This window comes from Zonotrichia albicollis, chromosome 22, assembly GCF_047830755.1.
Source record: "Zonotrichia albicollis isolate bZonAlb1 chromosome 22, bZonAlb1.hap1, whole genome shotgun sequence".
Classification (NCBI taxonomy): Eukaryota; Metazoa; Chordata; class Aves; order Passeriformes; family Passerellidae; genus Zonotrichia; species Zonotrichia albicollis.
Window position 1 is genome coordinate 3,714,289 of NC_133840.1, and position 12,848 is coordinate 3,727,136.

General features: G+C 46.0%; 2 protein-coding genes across 9 annotated transcripts in view; one reads left to right on the plus strand and one right to left on the minus strand.

The window, feature by feature from the left end:
* NCOR1 (nuclear receptor corepressor 1) overlaps window positions 1-8,457 on the plus strand; it is a 57,460-nt gene extending 49,003 nt beyond the window's left edge. For 5 of the 6 annotated variants that reach the window (XM_074557145.1, XM_074557144.1, XM_074557146.1 and 2 more), the window contains 11 exons: window positions 78-243; window positions 485-981; window positions 1,414-1,542; window positions 1,649-1,809; window positions 1,972-2,195; window positions 2,591-2,728; window positions 3,757-3,899; window positions 4,442-4,495; window positions 4,753-4,974; window positions 5,255-5,437; window positions 5,616-8,457. In XM_074557145.1, coding sequence (XP_074413246.1) covers window positions 78-243; window positions 485-981; window positions 1,414-1,542; window positions 1,649-1,809; window positions 1,972-2,195; window positions 2,591-2,728; window positions 3,757-3,899; window positions 4,442-4,495; window positions 4,753-4,974; window positions 5,255-5,437; window positions 5,616-5,803 — 2,105 coding nt within the window. In that variant the 3' untranslated portion in view covers window positions 5,804-8,457. The remainder of the gene's footprint in view (window positions 1-77; window positions 244-484; window positions 982-1,413; window positions 1,543-1,648; window positions 1,810-1,971; window positions 2,196-2,590; window positions 2,729-3,756; window positions 3,900-4,441; window positions 4,496-4,752; window positions 4,975-5,254; window positions 5,438-5,615) is intronic. The other variant, XM_074557147.1, reaches the window with a different exon arrangement.
* On the minus strand, window positions 7,576-12,837 carry TTC19 (tetratricopeptide repeat domain 19). Of its 3 annotated transcripts, XM_005493525.4 has the most exons (10): window positions 12,648-12,837; window positions 12,507-12,580; window positions 12,250-12,360; window positions 12,120-12,158; window positions 11,614-11,670; window positions 11,339-11,400; window positions 11,126-11,220; window positions 10,785-10,939; window positions 10,350-10,512; window positions 7,576-9,899 (listed from the first exon to the last, which is right to left on the minus strand). In XM_005493525.4, exons 1-10 carry the CDS (start codon window positions 12,835-12,837, stop codon window positions 9,766-9,768), a joined length of 1,080 nt encoding a protein of 359 aa, XP_005493582.3. In that variant the 3' UTR covers window positions 7,576-9,765. The 3 variants fall into 3 exon arrangements, with proteins under 3 accessions (XP_005493582.3, XP_074413257.1, XP_026652994.2); XM_074557156.1 differs by lacking the exon at window positions 10,350-10,512; XM_026797193.2 differs by lacking the exons at window positions 12,120-12,158; window positions 12,250-12,360.
* Between the last annotated feature and the right edge of the window lie 11 nt (window positions 12,838-12,848).

A 12,848-nucleotide genomic window follows, 5' to 3' on the forward strand; every position in this document is an offset into this window, starting at 1 on the left:
GGAGCATTGATTCACAGTGCTACACTGCTGTAAGAGTAATTCTTTATTTTGGTTTGTTCCCCTCCTCTGTCCTGCAGGTGCAGAGCAGCCTGGCAGACCCGGCAGTCACGGATACGTCCGGTCCCCATCCCCCTCTGTCAGAAGCCAGGAAAACATTCTGCAGCAAAGGCCAAGTATATTCCAAGGAACCAATGGGACAAGTGTAATCACACCTTTGGATCCTGCTGCTCAGCTACGTATCATGTATGTGTTAGAAGTTAATGTGGCACAGATATATATTCTAATATTTCAGCTTATTAAAAAGTGCATTTAGGGTTAAATGTATTTCACTATATGAAATATAGTGGATTATTGGATATATCAAAGCATTTTCATCAGTGCATTTTGGGTAGAAATTAGTGTCAGAAAAGCTTTGCTTTATTGTGTTCATGGCTCTAGTTCTTTCCATGTGATGTAATTGAGGCTATTCAATGTTTGCCCACAGGCAGCTCACCCCTGGAGCTCCCTCTATCACTCAAGGCTTGCCAGCTTCCCGTTACAACACTGCTGCTGATGCCCTGGCAGCCCTCGTGGATGCTGCAGCCTCTGCTCCTCAGATGGAAGTTGCCAAAGCAAAGGAGAGCAAGCACGAAGGAACCAGGATAGAGGAGAACATGGGCCGCAGGTCAGCTGTGGTGACTGAGCAGCAGCAGATGGAGCAGAAGACCCTGGAGGTAGAAAAGAGGCCTGTGCAGTGCCCCTATACCTCTGCCAATTACTCTGGTGGCAAGTCCCAGGGACAGACTTCATCAGTAGTCTATTCAGAGGCTGGTAAAGAGAAAGGACCTCCTCCTAAATCCAGGTACGAGGAAGAGCTGAGAACTCGAGGAAAGACCACAATTACTGCTGCTAACTTCATAGATGTGATCATCACTCGCCAGATTGCTTCAGACAAGGATGCTCGAGATAGGGGCTCTCAAAGTTCAGATTCTTCCAGTAGTTGTACGTATCTTAGTAACTCTCTACTTCTTTGCTGTCTGTCTTAGCCTTTAGGGAAATGATGTGAAATGATTCAGATGTTTAATGATAAAATATTCAGCTCTGCAAAGCAGAAACACTTGATAGACTAATACAGTTTTTGCATGTAGTTACTCTTGCAAAATCAGAGTTGTTTGCTTTATTCAGATTCCATGCTACAGCAGGAATGCAGGATCATAACAGTAACATTTTCAGAATTCAGGAAACTGAAAATTACTTTGTTTATGTTGGAACACTGTTTCATGGAAGTATTTGTATCACCATGGTTATCATGAGAAGGCAACAGTGTTTTGACTTTCATTCACTGGTCCCATTTTACTGGTGTTGCTAAGTATAGGCAACAAAAATTTTCTGTCATATTTACATCTTATTCCACAACCTTTGCTTGATATTCAGTGTCCTCACACCGGTATGAAGCTCCTGGAGATGCCATTGAGGTGATCAGCCCTGCAAATTCACCTGTACCTGCTCAAGAAAAGCTGCAGTCCTATCAACAAGAGACACCCAAACCAAGCCAGGCAGAGAGTAAGTTCATCTACATGGAAATATTCTCACAGTCACCTTTTTTAGATTTGTAAGCACAGAAGTTTCAAACCTTGAGGCTTAACAGAGTGACCTTTTCTGTTCCAAGCAGCTGACCCCAGCAGGCCCTACGAGGGCCCCATTCACCGCTACAGGACACAGCAGGAGCCCCCCTCACCCCAGCAACCTCCACCTCCCTCTTCCCAGGCAGAGGGGATGGCCCACGTGCCCAGGACCCATCGGCTCATCACCCTTGCTGATCACATCTGTGTAGGTTTTATAATTATGGCTTTTATTTGAGAGTATTACAAAATATTGTATCTGAATTTATAACCTCATTCACTGCCATCAGGCTTGTCTAGTTCATGAATACCTAAACTGCGGGCAGTGTCTAATCAAAATCTCTTTTCTATTTCTTTTGGTGACATCCAGCAAATTATCACACAAGACTTTGCTAGAAACCAAGCAGCTTCTCAGGCCTCTTTGCAGCCTCCCACCACTACATTCCAGAATTCCAGCCCTGCTCCAACTCCTGCTTCTGGCCGGGCAAAGACCTCGAGCCGCTACAGCCCCGAGGCGCAGCCCCAGCCCGTGCACCACCAGCGGCCAGGGGCCAGAGTGTCCCCTGAGAACCTCTCTGACAAGGCCAGAGGAAGGTAATCCAGGGATTCATTCTAACTGTAACTTTAATTGATGCCCAGATATGATATAGTGCAGTAATCTTGGTGGAGATTGGAAGTAAAGGTGCCTTTTGATCTTTCTTTTAGGCAAAGTCTGTCTCCTACTCTTTCACCAATTGCTTGGCTCCATAACATAACTTAGAGCTGTTTTCCCTTTGCTACTTCTCCTAATTTCCTGTCTTTAGACAGCTGAAAACATGTAATAACTTAAAATTTACCAGAGTTGTTATGGACAATGCATTGTCATCCTTTTAAAGCATGTAACATGTAACTACACATAAGCAGTTATGTAGGAACTGTAAAATTACATGAGTTAACTACTGCTGTACATGCATTGGGAGTAATTACCTGTCTCTGAATCGTGGATGTAGGCCTGGAAAATCTCCAGAGAGGAGTCATGTCCCCTCAGAGCCCTACGAGCCAATCTCGCCACCTCAGGTCCCGGTTGTACACGAGAAACAGGAAAATGTTCTTTTGCTTTCCCAAAGAACTGAGCCTACTGAACAGAGGTAGGTGTAAAACTGACTTTTAAAGACATAATTCTGAATATTTGTGCTGCAAACTGTGCCTTTATTAAAGAGCAATTCAACTGACCTTCCTCTGGTGCCACAGGCAGGTTGTTAATCACTGTCAATCCTTCTGCACTAACATCCCAAACTTGCAATCTGGGAGGTGCTGTGGGAAGGCTGAGGGAAAGGTCACATGTTGGTGCTCTGTCTTAAGTTTCTTGGTGCAAGCAGAGTGTTCTGTGTCACATCTGAGAGAATGTTAGAGTGAAACTCCTCGTGGTTGCCAGTTCTGTAAAACTGAAGTGAGTTTTGAGAAAGGTCACAGATTTTATTAAATCATTCACTCTTCTCCTGCCTGGTTGGATTCCTGGTTACTGTCCTGGTGGAGAGGGGAGGAACCACTTGAAATATCACTCAGCTAAGGAGGTTCCAGGACGAGTGAAGTGGGGTGTCCATGCATGGGCAGCCCTGTCCCAGTCTGTCAGATCTGCACCCCAAAATTGCACAGAACCTTTATGGGCTCCCTGGCAGTGCTGGTGTCTGCAAACGTGTGGGAGATGCACACTGGAGTGGGAGCTCCTGTATTTGCCCTGCTGAGCAAGGAAGAGCACCCAAAGTACTGATTTAAGCCTCATGCTGGTGAAACTGATTCTCATTTCCATGGGGTTTTTCAACTCTGCAGTTGCTGCAGGGCTGTCACAGTCCATGATGGATGTTAGGTAGATGCAAAGGGATTTCCAGGAACATGGCAGGGGATATTGCACTTTTTAGAAATGTAAGGATCTTGGGCTAGGAGATGTAGATTATTTTTTACTTCATTTTTAGATTGTTTTTTAATTTACGTACAAGTAGTTTGGTTTTTTAATTGAAGCTTATTTGTCAGATTGCTGCTGCTTAAGCACACTCATTTATTATTGGGCCCCCCAGTGTTCAGATGACTGTTGGTGGTTTCTGGCTGAGTACTTTGGGGAAGATTGAAATGTGCATCTTACAAGTTCTGTCTCTTTGACACGTGTTGGTCTTGGCAGGACTGACTCTCGCTCTCCAGGCAGTATCAGTTACCTGCCTTCGTTTTTCACCAAACTTGAGAACACTTCACCAATGGTAAAATCCAAGAAACAGGAGATATTTCGAAAGCTGAACTCATCTGGTGGAGGTGACTCTGACATGGGTATGCAGGACTTGCCTTTTCACTCAATTTTTCCAGCTTAAGCTTCATGTGACTTTCACCTGCAGATGTCCTGACCTGAATATGATCGAATTATACAAATTAATAGAAATCTATTAATATAAAACGCATATAATAATTTATGACCATAGAACTAGAAGGTTAGATTTTTTTAACATACTGTTGTATGTAGGACTGTCACATCATTTTAACACTTAAGAGGTGCAAACCACATAATTAATGAGAGAGTTGTCAAAACCTGACATTATTCTAACTAACTGTGTCTGTAATTTGCTTTGTATCAATACCTACACCTTTTCCTATTTGGAAAGGTGTCTTGAAATGAAATAGTTTGTGTTTTCTTAGCCCTTATGATTATGTCTTTTAAACAGCATTTTAATATAATTCCAGTAATGAACACTGACATTATGGAATATGATACTAGAACTAATTTTTGCTTTTTTTTTGTGCAGTAGGGCTACTGCTGATCACTTAGTGATCATCACTACTGAAAAATTCAGTGAAATGTTTTGTTTTAATTGCAGCAACTGCTCAGCCAGGGACTGAAATATTCAATTTGCCAGCAGTCACTACCTCAGGTAAGTTCTTCAATGAAAGAAACAACATGACATATGTTCCAGAAAAATGTAATGTCTTTAATACTTTGAATTTATACTCTTTGGGGAGTCCAGTAAAAGAGGAAATTAAAAGCTAATATTCTACATGAAAACTTATCTCTTGCACCATAAGGAAAAGCAAAATGACCAAATCTTTCCCCACACCCCTTTGTAATTTCTCCGAGATACACTTTCTGCCTCTCTTCCCACCTTTCCCTGTGTTTTCTCTTCTCTCCCAGGTGCAGTCAGTTCGAGGGGTCACTCCTTTGCAGATCCTGCCAGTAATCTGGGTCTGGAGGACATCATTAGGAAAGCACTGATGGGGAACTTTGATGACAAGAGTGAGGAGCACGGGGTGGTCATGTCGCAGCCTCTCGCCGTGGCCCCGGGCAGCTCCGGCGCCGCGGTGCCGCCGACTAACGAGCCACGGAGGGAAGAAGCCAATCCATCTCCAAATTCAGGTATTGCAGCTCCCACATATCCCAGGGCCTCAAAGAAAATAAATAAATCAAGGGTTTGAATAACGTGGTATCGCTGAAAAATCACTGTCTTTCCTCTGTAACTGGCAGAGGTGGTGTTTGCATTTATTGTTGTGGCTTTTCCAACAACACTGATGGAACAGGAAAAGAAGAACAGGCTGTATTGGATACCTAAAACTTCTCAGTGCTACCTGATAATTTCTAGAAACAAACACACAGAGGCTAAAATGTGGTTGGTGCAATCTGTCCCTTGTGTTGCCAGGTGGGGCAGTCAGCAAGCAGAAGCTCATCGGCAAGTCAAACAGTCGGAAGTCAAAATCTCCAATTCCTGGGCAGGGATATTTGGGAACTGAAAGACCTTCTTCTGTCTCATCTGTACATTCAGAAGGGGACTACCACAGACAGACTCCAGTGTGGGCCTGGGAAGACAGGCCTTCATCAACAGGTGAGGAAGGGGCTTCTTTCAGAGGTGTTTGCAGTCTCAGATGTTGCACTGTAACGCTGGATATTGGCCAGAAGCTCCCAGCACTGGGGGTTTTCTGCAGTGGATTTTCTGCTAATTGTCACAACCCAGGCCAACCCACATCTCTCAGAACAGCTCATGTTTTTGCCTTTTGCTGCAGGTTCCACCCAGTTTCCATACAACCCTCTGACCATGAGGATGCTGAGCAGCACCCCTCCGACCTCCATCGCCTGTGCCCCCCCGTCCATGAGCCAAGCAACCACTCACCCACAGAACAGGATCTGGGAGCGAGAGCCTGCACCACTGCTTTCAGCACAATATGAGACTCTGTCTGACAGTGATGACTGAACTATGCAGATTATTTTTTTTTTTTTTTTAATTTGCGGGTCAAAAAAAAGAAATCTATTTTTGACTTGTGCCCACAGAGACTTTCCAAGAGAGCAAGGGCCACACAATGAAGAATTGCTGGAGAGTCCGTGAAATGCCTTCTGCACAGGCTGTGTGTGTTGGAGGATTGTGGTCGAGAAGGTTGACTTACTAAAGATAAATATGTAAAGAGTTTTTAAAAATGTGGACTATTCCTGCTCTACATCTATTTGTAAAGAAAACCATAATGTCTTTTAAATCATTCTTCTGTAAATAGAGAGTACTTTTTGCAGTGTTTTTTCCCTTGCTATAGTATCTGGTGTACTTATGTTCAAATCATTGCCTAAACTTTGGGGGTCATTTTGTAATTTTTTTTAAGCATTTTCTCCAGTGTAGAATACTCTTCATAACCCTAGCCTCCCTCTCAGCCTAACCTAACCAGAACCCCAATCTCCCAACCATCATTGCCCATTTAATGCCGTGCCACTTCCTGCAGGCATTGTGCTTTTATATAATTTTGTTTTCCCTAGACACACTTTCTCAGTGGTGTTCAAGCTCTTGTGAAAATGTTGATTTTTAAGACTGACCCCTTAGTGAATTCTGTACATTAACATAACTCCAGTTCGCTGGAATAAGATGATATATTTCTTTGGAATTTGAAATTCTGCCACATTGTAAATTTTTGGTGCAGTTGGTTTTATTTAGCAACACTGCAGAAATATTATTGCATGGGTATGTTATGGTTCATTTTTAAAAGGTTAAAGAAACAAAAAAAGAACAGCTTCTGGAGGCATACCTCACTGTTATGCACACTGGGAATTTTAACTGTGCCCTAAAAGCCTATTCTTAGTGTTCTCTGTTTCTGCATTGTATGCAGTCAAAACAGGCTACTAAATTTTACTGTCATATTTAACCACAGCAAATGGCTTTTCTGAACAGAGGCTCTGGGTGGGTTGATAAATCCTTTAAGAAGAAAAAGCTCCACATCCCAAGTTTAAATAAAACAAAGTGCTTTTATAGAATAATTGAGCAACACACGAGTCAACTACTTGGCTTCTGTTACAACCAGTTTGAAATAGGTACTGTGATTTTTTTCCTTCCTCCAATCTGATTTTAAAATCTTTATGTAATAATTATTTTGAAGTCTGCGTCCCAGTCCCTGTCCCTCTAAGCAAGCCTTTGGTGGAAGTCCTTACAAATGCTTGGCTTAACTCCTGAAGTGTGCAATACTTGTTAGGGTGATTTTTATTTTTAAATTGTATATGGTACTAGGAGAGTCTCCTGAATCGTTCATCTATCAATGCTTGCTATGATGTGCTTGTAGCTCATGTACACATCCATCCATCTGGGCAGTGATGGCACAGGCTGTCCTGACATCCATCTCCAAAAGCATCTTCATTTTACGCTGCACTGACCTCAGGAAGTGAATTCACATCTTCTGGGGTAGAAGGACTGATTGACAGATAGCACTGAGCTGGGGGGTGGCATGGTCTGTCAGATTCCAAACTGCTTTTGCATCTCATTCATCAACAGGGTCTTTGCCTTGGAGTTATTTCCAGTGAGAAATATTTTGGGATTTGCTGTATTTGTGATGCGTTATTGGAAGGTGTAATGCAGTGTGTAACCTCGAGTCCTGTGAGCTCTGCAGCCCAGGGACTGCCGTGGTCCACTTACAAACAGGAAGAAGCACAGAACTATTTATCAATAGCAAATTTATTTTCAGTCCTTTAAGGAAAGCCTTTTTGCCCCAAGTGTGGGAAACAAAATTCCAAAGGAACTCATTTGGAAACTTGACACTGTTGAAAATACAGAACTATTTTGCTACTTTTTGTAAACACTGCATCATAACAGATCTGTTGGCAGTCTTAAATCTCCTTGCAGTCTTTCTCTGAGAAAGATTTCTCTCATCCTCCCTTCCTTTACCCTTCTGGCTTGAAGCAGTGAAGTTTTCATCCTGTTTGTAGACCTGTGCTCTTATTTTAACTTTCTTTTTTGGTTCCCACAGCAACATATACTGGAAAATGATCTGCCCTTTTTGTAGATTTAAATTTGGAGTGGAGAGTTAAGTTCCATTCTTAAACTCACTTGTTCTCACTTTCTTAGTGTAACAAATATAATGTGAAAGAGGCATGTACAGACAAATGTCTTTGCTACCTGTACAGTAAGTATAGCATGTTCATTGCAAAGCTTCATGTTACTGCTGCAGCAGCAGCAAGATATCCAAAGTAGGATAGTCACAATCTCCTAAGATACAGTTTGAGTGGCATTTGCACATAAAATGTTGCTGCTTTTTTTTGTTTGTTATCCGAGTTTTAACTTCTCCAGTGTAAAAACCTCTCCAGAGCCTAAGTTAGGGTTTACCACAATTCCAGTAATCTTCAAGTATGGAATTACATCTGTCCTGTTTCAGACAGGAAGGTGTTTGTAAGTCATGTTTACAAAGTGTAGTTTACTACAAATTTTTACCTGATTTCTGATCAGCGCTTTCACAATGCTTTCATCTTGATATGGTTCGTGATTCTGATATGAAATCATTTAAGACTTGAAAAACCCATGCATCATAATTTCCACACAATGTCTTCACTAGACAGTGACTTCTGGATTCAGACCAATCAATAAAGGGGATCAGTTCTCCACTTGCTTTTCCTGTGTCTCCCTTTTGTTTTGCAGCATCAGGCAAGACCCTGCTCCCAGGGTGCTGCAGGGTTCCAGGTGACACTGCTGCCCCCCAAGCTCTGCTGCTTCAAACCCCAAACCCAGCACTTGAGGGAAGGTTGGCTCTAATGTGCCAGGGCCTTTCTGTCAGTACAGCCCTGTTTTTATTTCCTAGCTTGCTGAGAACAAAGCCCTGTATGTGACTGAAGTTTTCCAGCTTCCATGAACTTCTGCTCTAGAAAACCTGTGTGCTTCCTCCTCTTAGCTCAGAGTCCAGAGGTGAAGCTGCTACTGTAAGTAAATTAATCATGATGTAATTACATTGAGGATTGTACCAACCAGCTGCAGTTCTGACAGCTGAGAGGTTAAAACAGTGACAGAATTAGTTATACTATCCTAACTAAATAAGGATTTGGTGATTTCTGGTTTAATTCTCCTCTTTCTTTAACATCAGGCTTCCTGGCAGGGCAGAACTGAGAAATTCTGTTGTCTCAAGCAGCTGTTGATACTTGATTCACATGAAGGCAGTAGCTGACAAAGCTGGGTTTGTACACAGCATCTTTTCCAACAGGAACCATCAGCATTCAAGCACTGACCTATCCAAGGGAGAAGACAACTCTGGCACTCCATGTGCTCTCCACTGCAGCCAAGTGTTTTATTTCTGACAGCAGCTCTGTGTGCTAACAGCCTCACCCCTCCTCTGAGAAGACAACTTCTATCTTTGGATAAAAGAAGAAATTGAAGAAATATGTTGATCTTCAGGCCAGCTGTTGGCCCAGGACAAGGAGCTGCAGCTCTGTTGCAGGACAGGAACAGCCTGGGAGATGCTCTGCTGCAATTCAAACAGGCTGAACTGCAGCACTGAGAAAAGTACTGCCCTGCTGTGCTGTGCAACATGTAAAGAGTGAGACAATTCCTGCCTGTTCCTTTTCAAGACTTGCTCTAGGACAGCCATGTTTTGAACCTGAACACTTGTGTAGGCAGGCAGGAGTAGCAAACTGACTTTAACACAGTGTTAATACCAGACCAAACTTGCACTTAGGCAGCCAAAATTAAATCACTTAGCACAGGAGGTCAGTCAAACCACAGACTACACCACAAATTCACACAGTTAAGATTTCACACCTTTATTTTGGGCTGTTAGGCAGTAGCAGCCCTTCCTCTTACACAGTCCTGAAACTCCTCATTGCTGTTTCTCTGGAGAATTGCACCGAGCTGCTCCCAGGCTGCCTGTGCTGAGCAACCCTCGCTGCCTTCAGTCACCTCAAGGTTGGACTCTGTGCCCAAACCTATCTGGAGCCCTTTCTCCTCTTGGCCAGCTCAGCTAGTTCTTCCTGGATATGCTGGACAGAAGCAGCATCTCCCTTCTGCTGTGCCTGCTTGAGAGCTTCTTTGTACACTTGTTTTGCTTGCAGGAAATCTTCTGTAGCAAGAGGGAAAAGAGGCTTGGCTACCCAGTTCCATCAGCCATTTTCAGAGCCCCCTCCTCATGCTGATCACATGCAAAGGACAAGGACTGCTTGGAAGACATCAAGATCTAGGGAGGCTCAGAAACCATCCTGCCAGATTGCCAACTCTGAGAGCTGGAGAGCAGCAGTGATGATGGGACCTGGTGCTGCTTAAACTGTCACAGAAACAAATCTCGTATGCATGTCTTCTGTCCTTTTGGAAAAGTTACTGGACACAAAGGACATGGGAAACAAGACCTCCTGGCAACCTTTTGGGTCAGTTTTGAAATCAATTCAAAGTCAGACCTACTGCTTAAGCCAAAACTAACTACCCCAAACCAGCACTGTAGCTCAGCCCTACAACCCAGATCCACATCTCTGCAGCCAGCACCAGCTCAGTGCCAGGCTGGGCGTTATTCACTGACCTTTGTGCATGAGGATTGCTGCCAGGTTGCTGAGCACCATGTGCTCCTCGGGGTGCTGTGTGTCCCGTGCCAGCTGTGCTGCCCTCCTGCTGAGGGCCAGCGCCTCCTCGTAGCATCCCTGAGCGTCCAGCACAGTGGCCAGGTCACTCAGCAGCACCACACTCTGCACCAGGAGGGAAAAGGGAAGCTTGTGGAGCACTCTGGGGCAGCACAAGCACCACATTCATCCCCTGCCACACCAGTTAAAGAAGTATTTCCCAGAGAAGCGTTCAGTAAGGAAGTGTCCTGTTATTTCTGTATTTGCATGCTCCTTCCTGGCAGGAAAACAGCCTCAGGTAGTGCTGATGTCTGATGGCAGCAGAGCTGCTCCAAGGCTGCCTCATTCCCTGCAGATCAGCCTTTCCTTCCCTGGAGCCCTACTGCTGTACAAATCACCTGTGGATGAGTCTCTCCCTGAACATCACTGGATATCTGCAGAGCCTTCTCATACATTTTCTGTGCTGCTGGGAGCTCGTTGATGTTCAGGAGGTAGCGGCCATAGGAGTCCAGGCTCATCCCAAGCAGGAGCTGGGTGTTGGCCTTTTCTTCAGCTGCAAACAGAGAGGAGTGAGGTGAGCACTGCCTCAGGATCCAGCATCCATCCTACCACAGCACAAACTCAGGCAGTGGGAAGAGAATGGATTGACATGAAGATGGTGCTTAGGAATACAGAAATAACATCAGCGACAGGGAAATGGAGAAAAGATGAGAAACCTTTGGCAGACAAGGCTGCCCACCTGATAAGACATCCTCAGGCAAGTCCTTCTGCTTGGCAATCTTCTCCTCTAAGGTCAGGATGCAGAACTGGTAGCCAGCTACAGCTAATTTGTGCCTGCAAAGTGCAAAGCAAAACTCCTTCTGTTCCTGAAGGATCCCTCATTGAAGAGGCTCTGCTTGGCCTCCCCACCAGCTCTGCAAGGCTGAGGTGACACCTCCAGGTGGGAACTCACTGTTTCTGAGCAGCGTAGATACTGGCAAGCTTGAGGGACACCTCAAGGACGGCGTTGTCATCCTGCCAGGAGAACACACAATGCAACTGTTACTCTTCTTGTACCTCCTCAACAGAAACATTACTTTGTCAGAGAGTTTAGACCTCAAAAATCCCCATCTTGTTGCCTCCAGTGCTACCATCCAATAAATACTGCCAATTTCCAGTAAGAGGAATTACAGCATAAGAAATAAGGCAAAGAGAAGGGCACCACTGGGAGCCTGTCTCAGAACATACCTCCTTTGTGTCCCCTGCAAGCATGTAGCTCATCGTTGCTTTGTAGAGCTTTTCTGCCTGCAACAAGAGTTTTGAAGAGGATACTGAGAAATGATGGCATTTAAGACAAAACAGAGGCAAACTGCATAGAGGGACCTGGCTCAAACTTGTTGCATTTACACTACACCAAGAGCAGTTTGGAGAGAAAGGCTGACCAGAGCCCAGTGGGACTGAACCAGTGGCTCCTTTCAGTTTCAACTGCAGTGCTCAACTGCAGCATTTCACAGAAAGAAGCATTCCTTCTCCTGCACACCGTGTTGGAGCTCAACATTTACCTGTGAGAGCATCTTTCTTAACCTGCTGTGCTCATGGGACAGCAGTCCTGAGTTAGATCACTCTGCTTTGCTCTGGGACATCTCTGCCCCACAGCTCCAAGTCTGCAGCTTGTGCCAGCACCCCACACCTTTGACATCATGCATAAGATGTCAACATCTAAAAATTCATTGGGAAAACCCAGAGTTGCTCACATTGTCCAGCTGTCCCTGCATGTAGGCCACGTTCCCCATCTGGAAGAGACAGACAATGCTCAAGCTCTACCGAGGTGATGCGGACGAGCCTCAGCCGCTTTTCCTTCTGTGCCCCGAGCCCGGCTCTCACCATGCTGTAGGTGTAGATGATGGCCTGCCTGTTCTCCTGCTGGTGTGCCTGCCGCAGGGCCTGGTGCAGGAGATGCTCGGCCTCGGCCAGCTCCCCTTTCATGGTGCTGAGCTGCGGGGGCAGCGGGATCGGTCAGCGCCGGTAGCGCCCGCAGAGCCGGCAGAGCCCGCACAGCGTCCGTAGAGCCCGCACAGTGCCCGCACATTGCCCGCAGTGCCAGCAGAGCCAGCAGCGCCCGCACAGTGCCCGCGCCTCACCTTGGCTCTCTTCAGCAGCAGGATGATGGCATCCTCGCCGTCCTCCTCGGCGTCCCGCGGGAACAGGGAGAACCCTGCGGGGACAGCGCGGTGGGTGCCCGGTGCCGGTTCCGCGCCGCCCGTGCCCGCCGCCCAGCTCACCTCCCAGGAAGGCCAGCGCAGCGCCGGCCGGCCGTGCCCATCGCGGCCGCGCCCGCCCGGCGGTGCCGGTCCCGCTGTCCCCGCGGTGTCCCCGGTGTGCCGCTGTCCAGAGGAGCCGGGGCAGGGCGGGGCGGCGCCGGGGGCACAGCCGGGACAGCGCCCGCGGCAGCGCGCCCGCCACCGCCGCCATCCCCTGCGGGC

Bases quoted from the DNA above. Each gene is read 5' to 3' on its own strand.
- TTC19 (XM_005493525.4), bottom strand. From the start codon at position 12,837: ATGGCGGCGGTGGCGGGCGCGCTGCCGCGGGCGCTGTCCCGGCTGTGC. The intron at 12,159-12,249 runs GTGAGAGCCGGG...TGTCTCTTCCAG, and splicing joins TCATCTACACCTACAGCATG to ATGGGGAACGTGGCCTACAT. The intron at 10,940-11,125 runs GTGGGCAGCCTT...CTCTGTTTGCAG, and splicing joins GCCTGAGGATGTCTTATCAG to CTGAAGAAAAGGCCAACACC.